Source organism: Xenopus laevis, chromosome 1L (genome assembly GCF_017654675.1).
Source record: "Xenopus laevis strain J_2021 chromosome 1L, Xenopus_laevis_v10.1, whole genome shotgun sequence".
NCBI classification, from domain to species: domain Eukaryota; kingdom Metazoa; phylum Chordata; class Amphibia; order Anura; family Pipidae; genus Xenopus; species Xenopus laevis.
This window is the reverse complement of record NC_054371.1, coordinates 156,177,237-156,203,546: the sequence shown is the minus strand read 5'-3', so window position 1 is coordinate 156,203,546 and position 26,310 is coordinate 156,177,237. Positions and strand designations below refer to the sequence as shown.

The following is a 26,310-nucleotide window of genomic DNA, read 5'->3' as shown; positions in this document are numbered from 1 at the left end:
TAATGTAAAACTCTGGTTTATTTATAAATTCACACTGCTGGTGTACAGTATAATGTCAATTATAGCACACAGAGACCCAAGTGTAGGCCAATGTGCTGGCAGGGAGCTGTGGTTTTGCAACAGCTTGGCATAAAGGCTACTATTGCCTGGCTTTGCAAACAAACTATGCTCATGTCAATTTTTTAACCACTGTGCCACCACAGTGGCATCCAAAATGCCATATATTAAAACAGATCATAGTTCAAAACCTGTTCGGTTTTATATCACATTACACACACGGATACCTGCTACTCCACACTAAGTGGCATTATGTTACTCAGGAAGAATATAAATGAATGTTAGCCAAAGCTTCTTTTACATGTCACACAGTTACTAGTCTTTCAAAAGACTGTTAGCTTGACATTAAATATTCGCTGGAAATAGAAAATATCTCTTCTATTCAAAGTGCAGACTTGGTCACTTAAAAGTCCTTTTGAAAGTTTAACAGATCAGGTCAGTGATCTGAACCTGATAAAATATATTTTGTTGCAGGGAAATGGGAGCTTTTACAAGTCTTTTTAAAGAGAATTTAAGAAGTCCTGTCAAAGAAGAGTGGGTGTTCAGTGCTTCTTAGCCTTCTTCTTCCGTTCAACTTTCACTGATTCATCATGAGCTTTCCTCTTCTGTGCCAGTTTGTTGGCCTGTGATGGGTAACAGATGAAAGAGTCAAAACAGAATGCAACATGCGTATACATTATACACCAATATATATATATATATATATATATATATATATATATATATATATATATATATATATAAAATAGTATAGTAGAACCGGCACTCACCCTCAAAACATCAAGCCCCGGGTGCTACTTCAAAAGTTTGCATATTGGATCATTTAAGAGCACTCACGGGTGTTGTGAAAAATACTTTTTTATTGGAGTGTTACAATCTACCCCACATCATGTGGGGTAGATTGTAACACTCCAATAAAAAAGTATTTTTCACAACACCCGTGAGTGCTCTTAAATGATCCAATATATATATATATATATATATATATATATATATATATATATATATATATGTTTAAAGGGTAAGGCATTTTTTAGTAGCAGTATGCACAAAATGTCGCTGTCTTAAATATATTGATAATGGGTTGAGTGCAGAGGACTCTTGTATTTGACTATATGTATTTTGTGGTCACAGCCTCATTGCACCCCCGCCTAATGGTTTTAAAAAATAGTGGTGAGCACAACTTTCCCTTGTTTGTTATAGTTTATACAGGAGCAGTGACCAGCTCCATGTTGTAGCTCCCACCCTTCCCAGCTATAGTCAGGTGATCCCACTGGTGTCTAATAAAAGGGCAGCCAAGTATGGAGGTTTACTTTGAAAGCAGCAAGTTAAGTTGCAGGTAAAACCAAGTCCCTTTGTAAAATGTATAATGAAGCAATAGAATTCTTAATGAATCAGATGAAATTGAGCATAGGACTGGCCAGATATGGGATGACTTTGACGTAGTTGGCCAGCTTAAATATATTGCAATATATGGACAAACAATCCCTGTTTTGTTTAAAGGGTAAGGCATTTTTTAGTAGCAGTATGCACAAAATGTCGCTGTCTTAAATATATTGATAATGGGTTGAGTGCAGAGGACTCTTGTATTTGACTATATGTATTTGTGGTCACAGCCTCATTGCACCCCCGCCTAATGGTTTTAAAAAATAGTGGTGAGCACAACTTTCCCTTGTTTGTTATAGTTTATACAGGAGCAGTGACCAGCTCCATGTTGTAGCTCCCACCCTTCCCAGCTATAGTCAGGTGATCCCACTGGTGTCTAATAAAAGGGCAGCCAAGTATGGAGGTTTACTTTGAAAGCAGCAAGTTAAGTTGCAGGTAAAACCAAGTCCCTTTGTAAAATGTATAATGAAGCAATAGAATTCTTAATGAATCAGATGAAATTGAGCATAGGACTGGCCAGATATGGGATGACTTTGACGTAGTTGGCCAGCTTAAATATATTGCAATATATGGACAAACAATCCCTGTTTTGTTTAAAGGGTAAGGCATTTTTTAGTAGCAGTATGCACAAAATGTCGCTGTCTTAAATATATTGATAATGGGTTGAGTGCAGAGGACTCTTGTATTTGACTATATGTATTTTGTGGTCACAGCCTCATTGCACCCCCGCCTAATGGTTTTAAAAAATAGTGGTGAGCACAACTTTCCCTTGTTTGTTATAGTTTATACAGGAGCAGTGACCAGCTCCATGTTGTAGCTCCCACCCTTCCCAGCTATAGTCAGGTGATCCCACTGGTGTCTAATAAAAGGGCAGCCAAGTATGGAGGTTTACTTTGAAAGCAGCAAGTTAAGTTGCAGGTAAAACCAAGTCCCTTTGTAAAATGTATAATGAAGCAATAGAATTCTTAATGAATCAGATGAAATTGAGCATAGGACTGGCCAGATATGGGATGACTTTGACGTAGTTGGCCAGCTTAAATATATTGCAATATATGGACAAACAATCCCTGTTTTGTTTAAAGGGTAAGGCATTTTTTAGTAGCAGTATGCACAAAATGTCGCTGTCTTAAATATATTGATAATGGGTTGAGTGCAGAGGACTCTTGTATTTGACTATATGTATTTTGTGGTCACAGCCTCATTGCACCCCCGCCTAATGGTTTTAAAAAATAGTGGTGAGCACAACTTTCCCTTGTTTGTTATAGTTTATACAGGAGCAGTGACCAGCTCCATGTTGTAGCTCCCACCCTTCCCAGCTATAGTCAGGTGATCCCACTGGTGTCTAATAAAAGGGCAGCCAAGTATGGAGGTTTACTTTGAAAGCAGCAAGTTAAGTTGCAGGTAAAACCAAGTCCCTTTGTAAAATGTATAATGAAGCAATAGAATTCTTAATGAATCAGATGAAATTGAGCATAGGACTGGCCAGATATGGGATGACTTTGACGTAGTTGGCCAGCTTAAATATATTGCAATATATGGACAAACAATCCCTGTTTTGTTTAAAGGGTAAGGCATTTTTTAGTAGCAGTATGCACAAAATGTCGCTGTCTTAAATATATTGATAATGGGTTGAGTGCAGAGGACTCTTGTATTTGACTATATATATATATATATATATATATATATATAATTTTTTTTTTTTTTGAGGATATGCATTCCTAGGACGGGAGAATCTGACATGGCTACATAGTTGATTGGCTGAGTCACAATCTTTACAAATCCTCGAAACCAAAATCAAGAACCTTACTGAATTATTATTTGTTATTTATGAAGCCATATGCTACAAGACACAGAAACAGAAAATAGCATCTTCATTATATTGGCCTCTTGCCTACATAATGAACAAGTCAGCTTATCCATATTTCAGCCTTCCAAAGGGTATTGTCTAATTTTTTAGAGAACAGACCTACAGTATAGTTACACCTATCATAACTATCTGTACATTATTTTAATCACATGCTACGTATATGTAGAAGTCCACCTCACCTCCCGGACTTTGCGTTTTTTGCCAAACATGATTTTATTATATAGATATTTCTCCTTCTTCTTCATCATCATAATTGCTAGACGCTTTTCCTCATTTTTCTCCTGCTCTGCAACCTGTGTGCGGTCTTCCACCTTAACTTTGCCTGCTGTTACCTTAACATTCAGCTTCTGTGTAAAATGCAAAACATGAAGCATCAGCTAAGTATATGGCAGAGAGAACTATGAATTAAAATAAGTACACAAAATGCATGTTAGCAAACCCTACGTACCTTCTGTCCGACTTTTTTATTTTCTAACTGTCTAAGTTTCTTATCTTCTTCTTCTTCCTCCTCCTCGTCATCATCTTCCTCTTCATCAGTCTCTTCATCCTCTTCCTCCTCGTCTTCTTTATTTGATAAAAATAGGGTTATAAGAGCCACTAACTGCATTCCCACCACCTTTTGTGTACCCAAAGGTTAATTTTACTAGCCATCACCCTACTCCACCTATTTCTAGCAAAGTTTGTCATTACCAGGATTCTCTCCTTTCTGCAGTGCCATCAGCCGTAGTTTTTCAGGAGGAATGTAGTCTCCTTCCTTCTCCTGGACAAATGGAGAAAGATGAGGGGGCAGAAGTACCCCTGGAAAATAGTCCTCAACAGGAAGAAGCAAGCGAGCATTTACACAGTCAAACAGCCACTGTGGTTGCAAATAATATCTGTAGGTAGATAAAGGCAACAAGACTAAACTCGAGAAAAACCCCCCCCACAAATTTCTAAGCAAATTTTCTTTTCTTTTTAGTTGTGTTTACAGTGTACAGAAATGTCTCACTGTAAGTGAACTTGTATACATACACTATTCAGTGATCTTTATTCCTGTAATCATTCATATGGAAAAACATTCTCACAGATTTCACAGCATTCCATTCTAGTCTGTCCTGCAGATAAGAAGGCACTTAAATACCTGGTATTCTAGGAAGGTATAGCATGTACAAAGGACACACAGTTATTGTGTATCTTCTACCATTGTAAAACTTTTCACCTATCTAGGACTGACGTAAGGATCATTAAGAGCCTAAATGGGATGTACCATTATACACATTTGTACAAACTATGTAATATGTTAATTAACTTAATGTAGGTTTTTATTATTAGTCATTGTTTGGAAGTTCAAATCACTGTTTCTTCATTATTTGTCGAATACTGCTGTAATATGAATGGTATGTAATCGAACCACAATTCTTTGTACCCCTTTCTCTTGAAATGCACAGTTGAGGGCTAAAGCTGAAATAAACCAGTCTATAAGCTAGTACTGATATGACCCAATATAAAAAAGGTACACTTTACACAGGCATTGCATGGAGTCTGAACCTCTTCAGCATGTATGTAAAGATAAAGACTCAACTGTATATCACCCAATATGCTCAAAACCTGAGTGAAATGTTAATGAAGACAACAGATAATGTATATTCACATGATTTTCCTTTGCAATGGGGGGGGGGATGAAACCCCTATAATTCCTAAAGCTATTTCTGTGTTATGGCAGATATCTACAGTTCAGTCAATATTATAACAGCACATAACATTTTTGACAAAAAAAGGCTTCCTCTGTTCTTAAAGGGGATCTCGAAAATGAAAATTTAATTTAAGCTTCAGCATAATGAAATAAGAAGTTTTCTGTAGCATTTCTTAAAGGGATACTGTCATGGGATTTATTTTTTTTTTTTCAGAATGAACCAGTTAATAGCGCTGCTCCAGCAGAATTCTGCAGATTTTTTTATATTCAATTTAGAAATCTGACATGGGGCTAGACATTTTGTCAATTTCCCAGCGGCCCTGGTCATGTGACTTGTGCCTGCACTTTAGGAGAGAAATGCTTTCTGGCAGGCTGCTGTTTTTCCATCTCAATGTAACTGAATGTGTCTAAGTGGGACATGGGTTTTTACTATTGAGTGCTGTTCTTAGATCTACCAGGCAGCTGTTATCTTGTGTTAGGGAGCTGTTATCTGGTTAGCTTCCCATTGTTCTTTTGTTTGGCTGCTGGGGGGGGGGGAAGGGGGGGGTGATATCACTCCAACTTGCAGTACAGCAGTAAAGAGTGATTAAAATTTATCAGACCACAAGTCACATGACTTGGGGCAGCTGGGAAATTGACAATATGTCTAGCCCTATGTCAGATTTCAAAATTGAATATCAAAAAATCTGTTTGCTCTTTTGAGAAATGGATTTCAGTGTAGAATTCTGCTGGAGCAGCACTATTAAAGGATTCATTTTGAAAAAATTTTTTTTTTCCCATGACAGTATCCCTTTAAATAACCAACTTCATCTTCACTATCCCTCTCTCAGCATCTGTTTCTCTTTATTCTGTCTTCATGTAGCAGTTGGGTGTCAGATATTCATTGACAGTTAGATCCAATATATCTTATAGGGGGCTCCTTTTACCTAGAAGATGTACTAGAGCTCACTATTATAAATATGAAAATTAATAAACTCTATACTATTACACCATGTCTCCTTATATGCAGAATTTGTGCAAAAGGCAGTTATTTTATTACATTTTGTTTTACTGGAATCAGTTATTTGAGTGAGCTCTAATACATCGGCTAGGAAAGGGAGCCCCCCTATAAGATATATTGGGTCTAACTGTTAATGAATATCTGACTACCAACTGCTGCATGAAGACAGAATGAAGAGAAACAGAAGCTGAGAGAGGGATAGTGAAGATAAACTTGATTATTTCAGGAACAATGCAGAATATTTAATTGATTGTATTTAGAAAGTTTCTTATTTCAGTATGCTGAAACTTATATGAAGTGGTCATTTTCGATAGAATTCCCCTTTAAAATAATGTTACATCTTTTTAAAAAAAAAAAAAAAAAAAAAAGTTTCTGTATACACATTATACATACTAATTTATGTAGAGACCGTAAAGTAGGACAAACTGCCTTATCTCTTGCCTCAAGCGTTAGAAATATTCTCTAGCTATCAAAAGAACACTAAACATTTACATTTGTAACCACAAATATCAATTATCTCTCAATTACTGCCTATGGAGAATGCTCTGAGAAGGAAAATGATGGCATGAATATTTTCTACATTCAAGCAAAATAAGGGGCTAATTATAGACTGCTATAGTTTGTTTAATGGTTTTTAATATAGTTGCTGTAATCTAATATTACTTGTACACTTACAATTTCATTGTGGCAAAAGATGGTAATTGTAGTTTTCCAAAAACCAAATCAAAAGCCTTTGTTCTTTGAATGCAATCCTACCACCTACAACAGCCTTTAGCTCTCAGTGAGATGCTGGCAATTTGTAGTTCACCTGAATTTGGAGGGTTGCATGTTGCACAGCAGTTGATACATTTATTTGTTCCAATACATATGGGAATTATGCAGCTACAGTAGTTATATGGCCAAAACACTTGGTTTAAAATGAAATAATGTACTTTCACATAAATTCCATATGTCTAGGCTCTGGGTGGACTGGTCATTAAAGGTCTACATTTTTTTCAATGGACTTGATCATGTCTTACTGAAGTTTATGGAAACACAAACATGCAAGTCTAGTAAACAAATAAATACTGGCATATTTATTAAAACTGTCTAAACACCTTTACATATACTATACTGGTTTATATGCAAGTTTACTAGATTTGCACAGCTTTTTACACAAAATGTATGCATCTGATTTGAACCACACAGTATATGGAGTATTTAATTAGGAAATGGGTAAAAGGTAGTACAGAAAAAACGGTATTTCTACCATGCCCTACATGAAAGCTCATATTTCCAATAAAACATTTGAGAGGATTACTCGTTTTTTTTTTACTGTATATTAGTTCTGACATATGTGGTTCTTAAAGGGATAATATACCTTTACCTACGCAGGGTTAATGTTTTGCGTGTGTATTTGTTTACAGGGGGAAATGGCCAAAGCTAATCTGGTGATAAATCTTTATCCACAGTAATAAAAAAAAGTCTTGAGTCATCAAGTAAAAAAAACAAAGGCAAAATGCCATCTTACAGGGAAAAATAGTTTAGGCCAGTGTGACACAGGGCTGCTGAAATATTCAGGCTGATATCAGTCTCTACCGCAGGCAGTAGCCTCCCACTTCTGCTCACATCCCTAACCATTGTGTTGGCTCTGGCATAAACACACACTGGATTTTGCCCAAAAGACTTTGCATTTTGTGTCAAAACCCACAGAGTGTGTTCTTCTTTCGCATCTGGAACCACTGTGTCAGATCCTGCGTGAAGGAGGCTACTGCCGTGGTAGGGGCTGAAATCAGCCTGTGTATTTCAGCAGGCTGATTTCGGCCCGATGTGGCCCTAGCCTTAAGGAAGATATCACAAACATCAGTGTACTTTTTTCAACAGCAAAAGAAGTCATTCACTTTTTTGTCATCCATAATTAGTCCGTAACACTGCAATAGAATATGAGGACGAGCCCTTTTCATCATGAATTCAAGAGCACACATGTAGTGTTACCTGTTGATAATTTGAGTCTGTATGCTGGGTCGGTCCACTATATGGTGTGTTATAGATTTGTCTGTGCTGTTGTAGGTTGCCCCAATGCAGACAGAGGCGTCCCAAGACACTTCACCCCCAAAACTCCTAAAAGAACACAGCACAAAAAATTAATTTACAAAGCATCACTATGCTGTAGTAAATGTGATACTTTAATGAAGCATTTTAAACAATAGCAGCTGTGGCAGCAAAATACCTGAAATACCATCTTCACATCTATCTGCTGTTCTACAGTGAAGCAACTCAGTGACAATGTTGGTTATGAGCAGACTTTGAAAGGGGCAAGGGGCAGGAAGGCTGAAGGGATTCGGTCACGGGAAAACATGTATTTTTTTTTTTTTTTTAAAAAACCCACAATAATTAATAGTGCTTCTTCAGCAGAATCCTGCATTGAAATGAGTTTTTCAAAAGAACAGATTTTTTTTTTTATAATTTCATTTAGAAATCTGATGTGGCACTAGGCATGTTCTGAGTTTCCGAAGTGACCTCAGCCATGTGACTTGTACTTCAGTCACTCTTTAGTGCACATTGGAGGGATAACATCCCTCCCCCAACTGCATTGTTTAAAGGGGGTTGTTCACCTTCCAACACTTTTTTCAGTTCAGTTGGTTTCAGATAGTTCACCAGATTTAAAGACTTTTTCTAAGTACTTTCTATTGTCTACCTGATTTTCTAATATTGAAGTGTAAAGTAAAATGTTTCACCTTTCTAAAGCAGCTCTGGAAGGGGGTAGCAGACCCTGTAAACTGTTCTAAATGGATACATTTAGGCTAAGGCCACACTAGGCGATAGCGCCGCGATTTGACTCGCGGCGACTTTTCGCCGTGACTTTTAAGCCGCAATCGCTGGGGAAACTTTTGCGCTGGCGTCTATGGGGAATCGCGAAAAATCGCCAGCGTAAAAACACACGCGGCGATCTTTTCTCTACTGTCGCTCGAAATTGCCTCGCTAGGCGATTTCGAGCGACAATAGAAAAAAGATCGCCGCGTGTTTTTTTATGCTGGCGATTTTTCGCGATTTCCCATAGACGCCAGCGCAAAAGTTTCCCCAGCGATTGCGGCTTAAAAGTCGCGGCGAAAAGTCGCCGCGAGTCAAATCGCGGCGCTATCGCCTAGTGTGGCATTAGCCTTAGTTGATACATTTCTTATCTTTGCCCCTGCTGAGCAGAATCCCTGAATTTCATTAAAGACAGCTGTTAGACTTAGTTACATAGTCTGACCATGACTCATCCAGTTAAACTTAGAAAGAGAAACAATAGCTTATATGAAACACGTTACATTCTACCACCATGACCCGAGATGGTAGAATGGTAGAATGTATTATTTGCAATGTAAACAGTCTAATTTAGTAATAAATCATGACAGAATCCCTTTGTGATCCATTTCACCAGACCAGACAATTGTCGTGCAGCACTAAATGGAGGAGTGTAATTAGTTTACGGGAGGGTTTGTAATTACACAATTAACCATAACCACGCTACATCTATCTCACTTAAGCCCATATTCCAGACAACTCATACAAAATTAGCACCCTAGAATCCCCCTCTTACCGGATAATAAAGGCAAGGGCGTCACGTGGTACCTCACGATTTAAAAAGAACTTTAGACCCACAAACAATGATTTATGTTTTTCCTCCTCCTGCAGTTGCTTCTTTCGCTCCTCCTCCTGACCAGCATTTTCCTGTACAATTAATAGAATCAGATATCAATCCTGTTCCATACATGTCCACCTGAGTAAGCAGACTCGACTCATTTACATTCAAAGCAAAATCTGTGTTTCCTTCCCAGCTCTCCTGCATTCCATATGGGACACAATTAAGCCCTCCTATACATCCAGACATATCAAGATAGTAATAACTGTTTTTCAAGTGTTAACTAGACAGAAAACATACAATTAAGCATATCAGATCATCAGACAATGTAAGCGGAATATTGTCAATATTAGGAATGCATCAAATCTCTGTGTTCCATGTACTGCCTTGACTTTTTGAATATGCAATAACTCACAAATTTAAAAGTTTCAAAGGAAACGCATTAGCTTTGATGACTATTTAAGGGGCACACAATAGACTTATCAGAGCTGCCATACAAAAGGTCACTTACAGGATCTTCAGGAAATTCATCAACCTCATTTTCATCATTAGGTTCACTGGGGATTACTCGGGACAGACTAGCACTCAGAGCTGCCAATTTCTGCAAGATAAAGAAATCTAAGACATTGGGGAAAGAGAAATCTGCAAAAAATGCGATAGCTCTTTTAAATAAAGAAAATTGTTGAAAGAAATGTATTAGCACAAAGCCAGTATACAAAATATATTGGGAAATAAAAAGAAAATAAAATCATAGAAGGGGAAGGCAAGAGTCTAATCCAGAGACTGACCATTAAAATAAAAGATAGTATTAGGTTTTTCCAAGCATTTACCTCCATGTAGACTTCAGTCTCCAGTGCATACTTGTCTTCACCATCTGACTTAAGATCAACTTCTGAGAATGAGTCGAACTGATAGGATATAAGAAAAAGTATAGAAGTAAACATGACAGTGGCTTTGTCCCACAAATGGAATTAAATGACAAAGAGGTAAACAAAAGGGCCAGAGAGTATATTGGCATGAAGTAATGAGGAAAAACACCTTTTTTGCAAGTAGCAATAGGGGTAAAATTAATAGAGTGCATTGCAGAGAGAGAAGCAATAATAATACATGACAAAGGGACAAAATGCAACAAGCAACACTGTGTTCCATGTGGGACATGAAAAAAACAAGAAAGGGGTGCTCTGAGTACTTTATTTTCTTTAAAATAATGAAAACAAGGTGCTAGTTTAGTGTGGGTTTCTGGATTTAAGAAAAACCTTGAATCTTAAAAGACAATCCACAGTTGACTTTGAAATACCATAATGAAAAAACCATATGGACTACATGCAATACATTTCTACAGACTATTGACGCAGAAGGCAGGCTCTACCTTTGGTGGGTACTGTAGATTTAAAGTCTGGTAAAGGCGGAAGTTCACAAATCCGAGCAGTGTGGTATAGAACTCAGTAAAGGTTGCCATGACTCTGTAATCTACATCTGTAGGGTGCTGGAAAAGAGAGCAGGAAAAGCTAGTTAGCAGGCTTCCCAAAATGGAAAAATATTGTTTTCTAATTAAGGAGAGTAATGGCAATACCAGTTCATAACTAGACAAATCTCTTCTTCTTCGGGGCGACTAATCTTCCCGAACTGCCTCCCCGCAGGCTAAAATGTAAATCACCGTTGGGATGGCACCCTGAGTGATTGGTTTTCCGAAGTCACCCGAAGTTGCCTCACGAGGAACCTTTGAAAAACGAATCGTTCAGTGTGCAATCCCGCTGGCGATTTACATCCCGCCCAGCAAGTGGATCTTTGCCTGATTTGGCACACTGCCCAACGAACAGATCACATTTGGGACTTGTGCATTCATGTCAGGGTAGAACTACATTAATGTCTCAACAAGATCCTCAGCCAGCCTGATCAACATATTGTTAGGCAACCATTTTTTTTGCCCTTGCACAAGACAAACTGACAACATGATCAGGAGTGGCAGAGTTACCAAGGCAAACATATTGGCAGGCACACAATGAATTCCTCCCCTCAAAAATATGATTCAGAAATAGTCATTTTATTTCACAGTTATCTAAAATAATGTCTTATGCATTCTCTGTCTCTTAAAGGTAAACTATGGTGAACTCATTAAGCTGGGATTAAAAATTATGTAAATACTGCCAGTAATAAATATAACTGCATTTTTTCTTTCACAGACATACCGGATTTCACAGTTTAAAAGGAATCCACGTTACTCAAAATTACTATTTTCCAACCTCACACCCCTTAGGTTCACAGTGTCATGCAACCCCCTCCCTCTGCTATTTGTACTGGAGGTTCTCTGGAAAGCAGAAGGACTTCACTCCCCAAAATCTATCACCTCAAAATGGAACAAATTAAGGGATGTGTTGGATTACTAACACAGGTAGACTATAACTGTTTATTTCAATCTGCAGAATCAGGTATGTCTGTGCAACAAAATAAATGATTTATATTTGGCAGTTCAAATAGTGACACACCTTTTCTACATAAGCCCAACTGAATGAGCTAATGTCAAAAAGGCAGTATATTTTCTCTTAAGTCATACATAGTGACTTCCACCCAGCACCTTTCCTATTTCTTCTCAACAGAGTTGGCAGACAGGATTTCACCAGATGTAGCACCAGCTTAAAGGAATTGTCAGTGAAAAAAAATAAAAGCTGGGTAAATAGGCGGAGCAAAAAAAAAAAGTGAGGGAAAGTTGTGCTCACCACTAGTTTTTAAAACCATTAGGCGGGGGTGCAGCAAGGCAACCCATTATCAATATATTTAAGACAGAGACATTTTGTGCATACTGCTACCATTAAATATATTGATAATGGGTTGAGTGCTGAGGACTCTTGTATTTGACTATATATATATATATATATATATATATATATATATATATATATATATATATATATATATATATATATATATATATATATATATATATATATATATATATATATATATATATATATATATATATATATATATATATAGTTAGTCAAAATGTATAAAGGCTGGAGTCAATGGATCTCTAATGCAATAGCCAGAACACGACTTCCTGCTTTGCTTGGTTTCCACGGATTGATTACCAGTCACCAACCAATCAGTGAATTGGGACGGGCATATGGTTTTGTCCCATGTGGTACCCTTCAACTAAGAGTTATAGATATGTAAAGCAGGAAGTTGAGTTCTGACTATTATATTCAGGGATAATATATAATTAGGCAAAATTAGATTTTTTTTTTTATTCTGCACAGCCTATTTACCCAGTTTTTATTTTTAAATTGAACTGTTCTTTAGTATAAGTAAAGGATGTTCACCTTTAACATACTTTGAGAAAATGAATAGATTTTCCCATTTAATTAACATTTTCAGCTTATTTCCATTAACAAAATAATTAACAGGCATCCAGGAGCCTCCTTTCCCCTTTAATGAGAAACCAAACATAGTCCACATGCACTGGTCATTGATCCGACTGGCTGCATCACACCCGCATGATGAATGCATATCCTGAATAAATGAAGGAGGCATGTGCATTAGACATGGATACCTTTGCTTCCCAGGTTTAGCGTACAATGTCACTGCTCTATAGGCAGTATCTTTTAAAGCCAGGTTGTCAGAGATCTCCCTGGCTTGGGCAGAGAGCAGATTACCATATTCTTAGCACACTCTTTCCAGGTAAATATCTTGGAAACTGTAAAATTTTGTTGATGAAACTAAATGCCAATATTTTTATGGGAGTTTATGGGAAAATCTGTTTATTTCATGAAAGTCGGGAACCTCCGTTTAACATTCATAAAATGATGATTGTTTTCTGCCCCCCACAAAACTATGAATTCAAGTGCATGGAGAGAAGCTCAGTTATCTCTCACTAGCTTCACACCAAACTGCACAACATGTGACCCGTGTTTGGCCCGTGTACAGACCAGTTGCCAATAACTCAACATGAACACCGCCAGTGCTATACAGATGGAATTTACCTAAAATAAAGAGTATTTATGGTAGCCAATATCACTGCGTGTACTTTGCCCAATATGAAAGCAAAACAGAATGATAAAGAATAGTTTAACTCATCTCCTATTCTCCCTCCTCTTCAGATAACAGTGCCTTTTTATGACAGTTTCTGGCATTAGAAACACATAACTGATCCTGGTACAAGGAGCAGACAGGTACAGTTTTCATGGATCTAAAATCCCTTGCTTTGAAAGCTGACAAAAAGTGGTAACTAGGGGTGCACACTACTATTCCTATTTTCCTAACTCAGATAATGTACAAATGCAGACTCACGGATTAAGACATAAAACTACAAAATCCCACACCAAAACATAATTCACTGCTCATCACATATATTAAAATGAACCATGTGTAGAAAATTAAAATAATAAAAATCTGACATCACAGTTATCACTTTAGGGTGATGGCACACAGGGAGATTGGATGCCCATGGGAAATTGGGGCTACCTGCAGGCAACAAATCTCCTGAAATACATTTGGGAATCAGTGGGAATCTCCGACACTTGTACATATGAATCAAGCAACTGCCAAAAAATACATTCTCAGGCAGTTATACAATTTTTACAGTTTGCAATTCAAACTGGCAACAAAGAAAATGTATTTTCTGGAGATTTATCACCTGCAGGTAGTGCAGATTTCCCATGTGTGAAAAATCTCCCAGCGTGTTATAACCCTTAAAGGTAATGGCAGACCAGATTTGTCATCAGTAATAAATCTGCACTACCACGGGGTGATAGTTAAGGTGTAAGTATATACACAAGATTTAACATTTGCATCACCCAATGCAAAACATATTACGCACTGTGATCAATTTTAAAACCCAAGAAAATGCCATATTTTGCATTTTTTCCGTGATTATGCAATGCATAGATAAAAATCTCAGCAATCATATGCACTGCTAAAAATGCCCCACCTAGCAGTAGATAGAGAGGAGCAACCAAGAAGGAAAATTTAGATTCTGCGATTTAGGAGAAATCAAATTAAATAGGAGAAAACAATAGCTTATCTGAAAGTAGTTCTGTCCTTTCAGAAATAGCCAGCACAATAGGATCAGGCAGAATGACCCAAGATAGCTGCCTCCACACAAATATTACAACCGAAAAAAAATTAAATTGTTGCATTTTAACACACCTTGTGTGACAATTGCTTAATTGTGTGAAAATAGATACCTTCTTTCTCATCTTTGAGTGTTTATGCCTGGTCTGCCATCACCCTTAGTTTGTTGTTAACCAAAAACAATAACCTGTGGTTCTCCAGCTGTTGCAAAGCTACACCAACCAGCATCCCAACACTGCTGAAAATCGTACTTCAGAATGAATGGAACAGGTTGACTAACTGCTATATGTAGAAATAACCGTACGTTGCCTTTAAAATAGCCAACTGTTAAAAGAGGCAAATAATCTAAAAATAAAATGAATTTTACCTGATAAAAAAAGGTAATTCTAAGCAACTTTTCAATATATTAATTCAATATTTTTTTTATAGTTGTAAAGATATTTTGAACTATTTAAAACAGCACATTTTGTCCTTTCTCTGTGCTGCTAAAATTTAATCCTAAAAAAACGCTCTCTTTCATAGGCCAAAACTGGATTGACATCCTTTTTAAGGTATCCGACTGGGCAGCCAGTGTGCCAAATGGACTTATCATACATAGTTTACTCTGTGATTAAACAGGATTGCCTTATAAAATCAATAAGAGAAATCCAAACATTTTCATTCAGTGCAGTATTGTACAGGACAGAATAGCAGAATAGGAGCGTATAAAGTCTGTATACAGAGTATTAATACTTAGTAGTAAGAAGTGCCAAGGACTGTTTGCAAATACAATATAGGCACCAGCTACGACCATGTTCAAACTAATTTCATTGTTTAGAGTTAGAAAACTTACATCATGAGAGAACGCATAAGGAATGATCCATGTTACAGTGTGCCCCAGGATGTCTGCTTGGTAATAGATTCCTTTAATTGACAGGAAAACCTATGGATAGAAAGTGGGCATGTTGCCCAGGTCAGTGAAATGAAGGTGATCTGAATTGGTCAGCAACAAAAATGGCAACTCACCAACATATATAACAAATGACCTCCGCATGCATCTATTGAAAGATGGCTTTCATCACACAACCAATATTATTGGCCAGGCATGAGAATATGTTGGCCTCTTCGGCCAGGGGTTAACTTGCCTTTGTGCTGCAAAGTCTATTTAAACTATAAAATCATTTTAAGGGATATTGTTAAAAAGAGAGTTAGCACTGATAAGGTGTGCATAAGAGAAAAAAAAAAGATATTACTAAATGCATAGGAATAACAAGCTTTAATTCAAACCAGGGTTTGTGCAAAACATTACAAGATCAATGGTGGGCCAGCAATTGCCTCTCAAAAGGAAGCATTAATGTTGAACAATCTGTGGTCCCTGTTGAACTACAAGCCAATGACAGCTCATCACTGTTGTGAGGAGTGTGGACCCACAAAGCATGTTTGATCCCTCCCTGCCATTTTAAAGGACAAACCTGCTCACAGGAAATTATCTAGAAATTCATCTTTGCTATGTATATTTACAGCAGTTCAATCAACAAACCTTGGTCTCCTCATTGTTTGGATTATATCAAGACTTAAATTGGTACCAATAAAAGGACTAGCAAGGCTGGAGGTGCAAAGTCCCTCTTCTGTGCACATACAGGTGTACACCTCTAACACAAGATGCAGGGTTTCCCTCAAGTACTATTTCTACCAATACGTTGCACAGCTAAATGGTGTTTTATTGACCAATGAAAAATATTAAAATCCTGATTTTCAGGCATTGGGTGTTGGGTATGAAGTCTAAAGAAGGAATGAGCTACAAATGTGATCAAGCTTCATAAACTTGGAAGGACTTCTATTCATAGATACAATTAAAAAGCAGATCTCAGTGGGCAAAACAGAAAAAAGTGGTATGTTGCAGTTAACCATGTATTGCATTTAGCTTGCCACTGCAGATATGTATATTAAGGCTGCAGGAGAAGCAACTGATTATAGTATCTGGAATCACAAAATAAGTTATATTTGATTCCAGCATCACTTACTTGAGGCCATGGATAAAAAACATGTCACAGAGAATCTGCAAACAATGATTGCAAGTTCTATAGAGCAAGAATGCACTGCATACATTTCTCTAATTTGTGTTATTCGGGGGTCCCAAATCTTTTTTTTACCCATGTGCAACATTCAGATTTAAAGAGTTGGGAAGCAAAACGGGCATGAAAAATGTTGATGGGTGGTGCAAAATAAGAGCTGTAATTGGCTATTTGACAGTCCCTATGTGGACTGGCAGCCTACAGGAGGCTCTGTTTGGTAAAACACCTGTACAGGTTGCATACAAGCCACTGATTAGGGAAGACTGGTCTAATTTAATGTATAATAAAATTAATATGACAAAATGTACTTAACAAAATAAACGTCACCTAAAAAATAGACCATGAATATTGACTGCCCAACTGCCCTCCAATTGGAGCCCACAATAGTCTTATGTTAAATGAGACTGTACTTTTGTAAAGTCTTGTAAAGACTTACTTGTTGGCAGGGCACTGGTAAACCAGTGGGGGGTGGGTCCTGCTAGCAGGAAAGTAGCATGGGGCTAGGCTTGCTTGTCCTTAACTGCCAACAGCATAATCTGTACTGCTTACAAATTACTAAAAGTCATCTTTGTCTGTGCAATTTGATTTCTTTATGCATAAGTCTTTAGCATGATGCAGGGCAGCTGAATTCCAAATTGTCTTATTTTCTCTGATTTTCAAAATGTTTATTAGACTGTCTGCAACTCTCAGGCTTGTAATTTAAAAGTCAAGTCAGAAGTAAAAAAATAACTAAAATCAGCAAAATAAAAAAATAATTACAAAAAAAATCATCCTAAAATAATGAAGAACATTGAAAAATGCTTAGAATAGACTCAACTATACTAGGTGAACTAGCTGTAAAATATTGATACATTGTAGGAATGGGACTGATGTGAATAATAAACTCACTGCAACTCACTGTGTCGACAAGTAGGTGTTCTATAAAATGCTAAACATGTATAAACACCTTTAAAAGGAGCAAAATGAATGCAAAGACATGGCTATCAGCAATGCATAAGAAGCAGAAATTATACTCTGGCACAGTTAATAGCACTTAGGCCCAAATGCAGGACTAGCAATGTAAATTTATTTAGTGAAGCGATGGCAGAACACTGAAAGGATCTTACAGAGTAGTGCCATGGATTACTGCACTGGAACAACAGTTATCCAATGTTTCAGCAAATGAGCCTAGATAAGACTATAGCAACTTATTGTAAAATATAAGGATATTATAGATCACTGAGGCATTCCATGACGACATAAAGGTACAAGACTGAAGGCCATGTGCTTTAATACAGGTCATGGAATGCTGAGGGAACGAAAATCTTCATTTTTTTATAACAAGGAATACATTTTTTTTTTTTTTTACAACAAGTTTCAGTGAGTCATGTGATAAATAATATCACTGTGCACCGATTATCAATGATGACACCACTAAGCACAGTATATATGAATATCACTCATAGGATATTCATGGGGCTTGTGTATCACAAAAAAAACCATTTGTTCATGGTATAAATGCATACACTTTTAATTATTTTAATGTAAGCCTGTGTCTCTTCTTGTTGATTCTTCACAAAAGAAAAAAAAAAAAAAAAAAAAAAAAAAAAAAGAGCACGCGATAACTTACAGGTGCTCAGGTTTCTACGATCCTGGTGTAGGACTCACCTTACGCAACGAACGAGAAGCAATAACATAGTTGAGAAATTCCACACTCAATCGACGACACAGCTGGATGGTTTGAACATGGCACTTTCCCGTTCGAGGAAAAGTAGAGAAGAGAAAGCACATGGACAGAGCATCATCTAGATCACGGACTGCATCAATAAATGTTGGATACCTGTAGGGGGAAGACAAAGTATAGCACATGTTGAACTGTCTACTAAGCCCATTCTGCTAGCCTATGTCATCTTTTCACCAGCTTTCATTTTGGTTCTAAAGCCTAAGAGCAAAATGTAATATATAAAAGAAGCAAGACTTTATAAACTCAGTAACAGAGATCTGACCCAAACAGATACATGAAACTTTGTTTTTTTTAACCTTTTAAACACAAATACACAATTAAAGTTTGTCAAGAAAATTAAACTGAATTACAATAAAATGGGTTCACTATGCGATGATGGTATTCCTCTAAAAAGACAAGGAAGTGGAATCTGCTAAAGTGTTATGCTAGCCATCCTCATGATTAATATGGAGTTTGTCAGCACTTGCAGTGTGCTAGAGCTCCTCAATGTCATGTAGGCATTTAATGAAAACAGGTATGTCTGTAAAACTGCATTCAATAAACATTTGTGCTAATTTATGTTCAATTTACATTATTATACAAAGGACAGGATATCACTGCCATCTAGTGGCCGTCTGCATGTATCACAAACAGAAATAGAGGTGGAATACAGAGTTTACATTAAACTACTTACTACAGTACGTTTCACTGGATGTGAAAGGTGTACACCATGAGAAAGGTTTCTGTAACCTACAACAATGGAGGTTAATTTCCTTTATATTTATGTTTTAATACAAGTGTATATGTCAGCACTATAGTTTGCTAGGGCAGTAAGAGCAAAACAGAGATAACATAAGGAATTTAGAACAAACACAAAAGGTGCCACTTATCAAGGAGGCAAAGAATCACTAATTTCCCAATTTCGGCTCATTTTGCACCGTTCGAGATTGCTGTGTTTTATGGGCACTTCCCCTGTCTCACTAAAAATGAGAGTCTTCACAAGTTCCCAACTGACCTGATTTCTTTACATATGTGTGAAAACAGTAAAGTGCAGAGGATGGTTTAGAAGCACGAGGGGTGCTGCCAGGGACTTTCTATGCCCCCTGCATAGGGAGCATGCATAGGCCTTAAAGTTCTTCATCTGTGCATGTGCTTGTCCCATGGTCTAGGTTTTTCAATTGATAGGAAATGCGCTGGTGTAATACAACTGAATGATTGTTAACTCTGATAACTGTTGAACTCTCAAAGATGTGAGCTTGCAGTAAAGTTACCTATATATATTTTTTTTTACATTGCAGATTTACTGTTTTTTTTTACATTTACTGATTTACTGCTTTCCTTGTCTTTTTTTTTTTTTTTTTTTTAAAAAGGTATCTTTTCATTTATTTAAATTAAAAAAAAGAAACAAAAGAAACAGACAATCTAACAAGTTTGACAGACTAATACACAGTTATATGCAAACAGATAACACCTAGTTTGTTGCTAAAGATGATGTCCACGGATCCCAGACTCTATCAAATTTGTCCAATGCTATTCTGGACAGGTAAGTCAATTTGTACAACCATGCATTAACCATGTTCTTCCAGTGGTGGATGATATGTGGCAGAGAGTTCATTCAGTGCATGGCTATGGTCTTTTTCCCATAGAATAAGAGAAGTCTTAGCAAAGTCCTAGTGCAGTTCAAAGGAGCCACTGAATATACCAGTCCCGATAGACATACTCTGGGATGTAGGATTCTTGGAAGAGAACTCCTCTGCCATGAAGGCTATGGTTTGTGACCAGAAACCCTGTATATCTTCACATTCCCACATTAAATGCATAAAGGTACCAGAATCTCTGTTACATCTTAAGCAGTTCGGGGAGGCCAGTTTCCCCATGCGGTGTAATTTCACCGGGGTGAGGTATGTTTCATATTCATATTCCAGCATATTCAATATCAAAACACTACCTTGTTGCAAGGGTCCGTTTCATCCTAGAAACCAGATGGTTCATGTTCTATACTAAAAGTTAGGTTCAAGATGAACTACCCCTTTAATTAGAAGCACATAGGTTAAAGTTCAAGTTTAATGAACTTTTAGTATTTTGTAAGTAGTGATATTCTGACACAATTTGCAATTAGTCTTTCATTTTCTTTTTTCATTTTTGAGTTAAGTGGGTATAGACTAGAAGATCTGCTCGTTTGGTGATCATATCAAATGTGCGGATGTTTCCCCCAATATGCCCAAGTAAGGTGGGCGGTATCAGGCTTAATCTGATCGTTGGCCCTAGGGCTGTGGGAATAAGAGCTGTCGGAGGGAGGACCACATTTTTGAAAAGCAAACCGGACTGATTTTCGGACATTTGCAACAGGTGTCAACGGGATAGTATATTCTAAAATTCTCCTCCCAAAAATGCTTAGTGATTAGCGGGGCTGGTATAGTTTTCTCTTTCTATACAAGCTATTGGGATTTGTTCCACATGAATGCCCAAGTCAAGGAACTGTTTGGGTTATTCTACCAATTAGGCTCACAGGTCTAACGTGTGTCCAATTTGGCCATATGTGTGGATAAATGTGGATTAAGCTGCTTAGCCAATTAGTATATCAATCAGATCCAGGAGCACCCTTACAACTTCAAGGTTTACCAAAGTCCCATACACAGCCCAATGTGAGGCATCAGAAAATAGGCAATATCAGAAAATAGGCAATATCAAGCAATAAGCATGCCATGCAAACCTGCCTGACTTTTGCACCACATATATGGTCACCTTAAAACTGAATACAGTGCCAGTTAAACCTTGATATGAGATAACATAAAAAGCAAAATGAAAATAATTACACAATCACCTCTTTCATAGAACAAATAAAGTAAAAAACAAAAATAAAGATATTTTAAATGAAATAGTGCATGTTAGTGTTTTCCCAAAAAAAAGCTGCATTTTACTGTTCCTGTCCTCAAAGTAGTTTAGTAAATAAATATATAGGCATAACTCACCTTTCCTTAATGATATGATCTAGTTTGTATGAAGGCTTATTATCTCGGATTCTGTCTACTGAATCCCATTCACGTTTTCCATAGGCTTTGCGAAGACGACGCACAAAAACCTAAGCACAGGGAAAGTTACATGGTGAATCAGAGTATAAGAGGAGTTCCAACTTTTTATATCTACATATAGATTGTAGGCAATGTTTATTTTTATTCAGTCTCAGCACATAAAAACAGGAGTTCTCTAAACAACTGTTTACCTATACTATTTAGAGACTGGGTCCGTGGTGCGTATGTCTGCGGATGCATTATTCTATTATTTAAATTACAGTGCAATATACATCTGTAAGTCTGATCTAAGGAAACTTTAAGGGAACAAACTATGACAGACCTTGTACTCTCGGAATTTTCCTACGATTGGTTCATGGAGTAAAAATTTTATGTCCTTGAGGAGGTAGAATGTCCTAGGGGCAGTAGATCCCTTGTTAACCTTCTTCTTGTGCTTGGGTTCATGTGGGTAGATACCTTTAAGGATACACAGGCGCCTGTTAAAAGCAAACAATCATGTTAATCAAATTAATTCCCATAAAATCAAACGAACCAAGAAAAACATATTTATCAAGCATGTGCTAACCCACGTTTATTTACACTTCCACTAGAAATGTTTTTATTGTGTTTTAGTTTTAAATTGTAAAGGAATTTCCTTTTCTCTGCCACAAAGTGGCAAGGGGCAACTTAAGGTTGCTGAGGCCCCAATAAAGGCACTTTACTCAACTGATGAAAGGAAAGTACATAAACAATTATTTACCCACCTGAAGTCAGGCAGACTAAGCTGCAACTTCTTCCGTGCTTTGTTCCTTGTGATATAGTTGGTAGCAGAACCTCTCTCATACTGAAAAAGACAGAGTACATCACTGAAATGGTTGACAGTTTTAATACAGGCAGGCTGGCAGGGAGAAAAAGGCCAGATTATAAGGTACTGTGGGGCATGTTTACTAAGGGGAGGTAAAAAAAAAAAAATTATGGAGATGTTGCCCATGGAAACCAATCAGCGATTAGGGATTGTTCACCTCTAAATTAATGTTTAGTGTGATGTAGAGAGATACTCGCACGCAATTTGCAATTGATCTTTTTTATTTGTGTTTTTGGAGTTATTTAGCTCTCCAGTTTGCATGTTGCTAAAGCCTAAGCATGTTATGTCATTCCTTAAAAATGGGTGCAGTTATTAAATACAGTGTATTCTATGACCAAATAGAGTGGACTATATAGCATCACTTCAGACACGATGCCTCATACTTAATAGGCAACGTTTGCTTAGTTCCAGTAACCCATAGTAACCCATAGCACCAAAGTTTGTTTTTTAAAGGGGTGGTTCACCTTTAAATTCACTTTTAGCATGTTGGAATGGCCAATGCTAAGCAACTTTTCAATTGGTCTTTTTTTTTTTTTTAGTTTTTAAAATGATTTGCCTTCTACTCCTGACTCTTTCCAGCTTTCAAATGGGAGTCACTGACCCATTTAAAGTACAAATGCTATTTAAGGCTACCAGTTTACGGTTACCGGTACTTTTTATTACTCTTCTTTCTATTCAAGCCCACTCCTATTCATATTGCAGTATCTCATACAAAACACTACCTGGTTGCAAGGGTCCGTTAGATCCTAGCAACTGGATAGGTACTTAAATTCTGAACCATGCTGTACACTATACTAAAAGTTAGGTTTAAAGTGAACCACCCCTTTAATTAGAAGCAACAAAGGATAAAGAGCAAGTTCACATTTTAAGAGATACTGACATCAGAAAATAACCTTTTTTATTATCTATCATAACATTGTCTTTGAATGCTATTTAGAATTTTGCCATAAAAGTATTTGCCTGATGCTTTTACATTACCTTTCTTACTACCCCGTTTCTCTATGAGGGGGCACCCATATTTGTGCAGCAGTAGTCTGTTAGCATTAGAAACTCTGACAGGTTGAGAAGGGGCAGTCAGGTTGGCAAAACATTCAGGTTTAGGAACTTCCAATAACAATTAATTACATACAAAAGCAGAACAATCCGAAAAAAACAATAAACATATAGGTAACTTTTAGGGTTGCCACCTGGCCGGTAAAAATGATGGCTGATCCCAATGTTATTAATAGGGAAAAAAGATAAATATATAGGAAGACCGGTATCTTTTTCTGAAAAAATGGTGGCAACCCTAGTAACTTTTAATGTAGTTAGTGTCAGTATCACTTTAATGAACTTTTAGTATTTTGTAAGTAGTGATAATCAGCCACAATTTGCATTTAGTCGTTCATTTTCTTTTGTCATTTTTGAGTTAAGTGGGCAGAGAGAGACTAAAAGATCTGCTCATTTGGTGATTAAATGGGCGGAACTTTCCCCACATATGCCCAAATTAGGTGGGCATTATCAGGCTTAATCAGAGCGTTGGCCCTGGGGTGGTTGGAATAGGAGCTGTCAGAGGGAGGACCACATTGTTGAAAATCAAATTTTAAAAAAAATGCATGGTTACTAGGGTAGTTTTGACCCTAGCTACCAGATTGATGAAATTACAAATTGGGAGAGCTGCTGAAAAAAAGCTAAATGACAAAAAAAAACCAAAAAAAATAAAATAATGAATACCAATTGCATATGGTCTCAGAATATCATTCTCTACATCATACTAAAAGTTAACTCAAAGGTAAACAACCCCTTTAACGGGAGACCAGTAAATGCAAGCTGCTGATTGGTTGCAATAGAGCAGGACCCTCTTTTTATCCTGTATTGCTCAGAAATTTGTATGCAATCTGTATATACTGGACTATTTTACAGTGCTGTGGAATATGTTGGAACCCTGCAAATATATAGTGAATAAAATACCCCCTCTTGTAAATTATAAGGATATTATAAGTTACCGAGGAGTTTCATGACCATTTAAAAACACAAGGCCGAAGGTTGAGTGTTTTTATACAGGTCATGGAACTCCAAGGTAACTTCTAATATCCTCATATTTTGCAACTGGGGGTACGTTATTTATTATAATACACAAATTTCAGTGAGTCATGTGACAGAAATGACATCAGAACTCACCGTTTATAACGGATGACATCACAACTCACCGTTTATAAGGATATAATTTACAAGCTATTCATGGCTCTTGTGTATTATAATAATAAATAGCTGAATCCTTACACAAATGGTGTCCCTGCTACTGAGCTACAATTCCAGATACCCTGACGGAAAAAGTATCGTCACGTGCTAAAGATTCCAGAGCTAGTCAAACCCAGATGCAAAACTTCAACTTCCATCATATTTTCTTTTCTTTCTTTTTATACCTAACAAACTTGCGCTTGTCAGAAAGCGATGGAACGTTTCCTTCTCTAACATGTGGAGGGCCAAGTGCTTTGATGCAGTACGTATGTTCCCAGCTCTCGCATGTAAAGAACACTGTATTTGGCGTTGTAACTCCATAGCGTAGTTACTCCATAGCACCAAGTTGTTGTTCTATATAAATTGGAAATAATAGAAGTGTAAAATACCTTCTTTTTCTCCAAACCACCCATCTCCGCAAGATAGCCTTCAGTAGCGTTGGACTGCCCACGTGTGATTCCGTAAGCAACAGGAAAGGCACCTATAGGCGGCTGTCGTAATGCATTTTGCGAGAAAAAGCAGGCAAGTGAAAGGGCAGCTATGAGACGTCCTACTGGGAAACGTGTAGCTTCAGAAGTTACGTCAAACGTGTAATCGGAAAGAACCATATGAAGTTGCACAGGGGGGTTTCATTTTGTTGAATGGACGCTTGTAATTGTTTTCAACCAGTATTTATGTAATTCATTCGCTTTTGGTAAACATTTTAACTGTAAATTCTGACTATTAATATTGGAGCGCGACGTGGAACCCAATTGCAGAAAAAAAAAAATCCGCAGTCTTTGCACGTTTGGTACACGTATCAACAATACCTTTCAAGGAACACTGCACACTTTTCTCCATGCGAACTGTAGGAAATAGTAAAGGAGACATTTTGTGTAAAAAATAAGTATGTAACACTACCTCCCAACTGTCCCTTTTTCGGAGGGACAGTCTCTCTTTTGACAGCTCAACCCGCAGTCCCTCATTTGTACTGGAAAGTCCCTCTTTTCTCAGCACTGAACAGCCAGAAAAAGAAACAAAGTTTCTCACTTAATTGGCTTTTAGCAGAGAGCCCAGAACAGCGAACAGGTGCAAATAAGATACTTTGTAACAATTTTGAGACACAAAAACACAGTTTAGATAAGGAGAAATATTTTCAAACTTTCACAACCTGCCAAATTTTGTAAAACGAACATGGTAATTAGGGGGTGTGGCCACAAAAAGGGATGTGGTCAAAAAAATTGCTGCGCTACGTGCGGAAAATTTTTTTTTGTCACTCTTTTTACTTCCAAAATGTTGGGAGGTATGTGTAACAGTGTGTTTTACTCATTTAGATATAGAAGAATTGTGCTTAAAAAAGTAGTTTCAGGCTGATTTATTGAATATTTTTACAAAAACCCTAATAATCCCTCCCTTCTCTTCCTGCTCCCTGAATTCCCAGGGTGTGCAGGGGGGTCAGTGGCTTTCAGCTCAATGTACTGTAGGACAGGAACCAATCAGCAGCTAGCAGGACCTGATAGGGAACTGTAGCCTGTCTGTTTTTGTGTAATTGCAGGGCTGTGATTGGCTGTCCCTCTCCTACTGTGCTTCTGTCAGGGACCATTAGGACACACCCACCCCTCATTTGACACAGACAAGGACCAGAGAACATCTATAGGGAGCTCCAATAAAGGGGCTATTTTTACAGATAATATAAATTTTTAGCCCCATGTAAAAGCAACACCATATAATTATAATTGCCTACAAAATTAGGGGTTTTTCATTTATCCTATATGTCGCCTTTAATCGCCTTATGAAATAAAGTTGTAGTATCCCTTTTAAGG

General features: G+C 37.3%; 1 protein-coding gene across 2 annotated transcripts; it reads right to left on the bottom strand.

Moving 5' to 3' along the window:
* On the bottom strand, positions 1–25,072 carry pes1.L (pescadillo ribosomal biogenesis factor 1 L homeolog). Of its 2 annotated transcripts, none has more exons than XM_018260379.2 (15): positions 24,898–25,072; positions 22,188–22,267; positions 21,767–21,920; positions 21,385–21,494; positions 18,358–18,529; positions 15,489–15,578; positions 10,956–11,072; positions 10,417–10,494; positions 10,098–10,187; positions 9,545–9,675; positions 7,957–8,082; positions 4,001–4,185; positions 3,759–3,874; positions 3,490–3,657; positions 1–680 (listed from the first exon to the last, which is right to left on the bottom strand). In XM_018260379.2, exons 1-15 carry the CDS (start codon positions 24,919–24,921, stop codon positions 600–602), a joined length of 1,722 nt encoding a protein of 573 aa, XP_018115868.1. In that variant the 5' UTR covers positions 24,922–25,072; the 3' UTR covers positions 1–599. The 2 variants fall into 2 exon arrangements, with proteins under 2 accessions (XP_018115868.1, XP_018115877.1); XM_018260388.2 differs by having other exon boundaries at positions 3,759–3,871.
* Between the last annotated feature and the right edge of the window lie 1,238 nt (positions 25,073–26,310).

Excerpts from the sequence above, each read along its gene's own strand:
- pes1.L (XM_018260379.2), bottom strand. The coding sequence starts at position 24,921 with ATGGGTGGTTTGGAGAAAAAGAAG. Across the intron at positions 11,073-15,488 it reads CTTATGCGTTCTCTCATGAT|CACCCTACAGATGTAGATTA; the intron begins GTAAGTTTTCTA and ends TCTCTTTTCCAG. Across the intron at positions 681-3,489 it reads AAAAACGCAAAGTCCGGGAG|GCCAACAAACTGGCACAGAA; the intron begins GTGAGGTGGACT and ends TACCCATCACAG.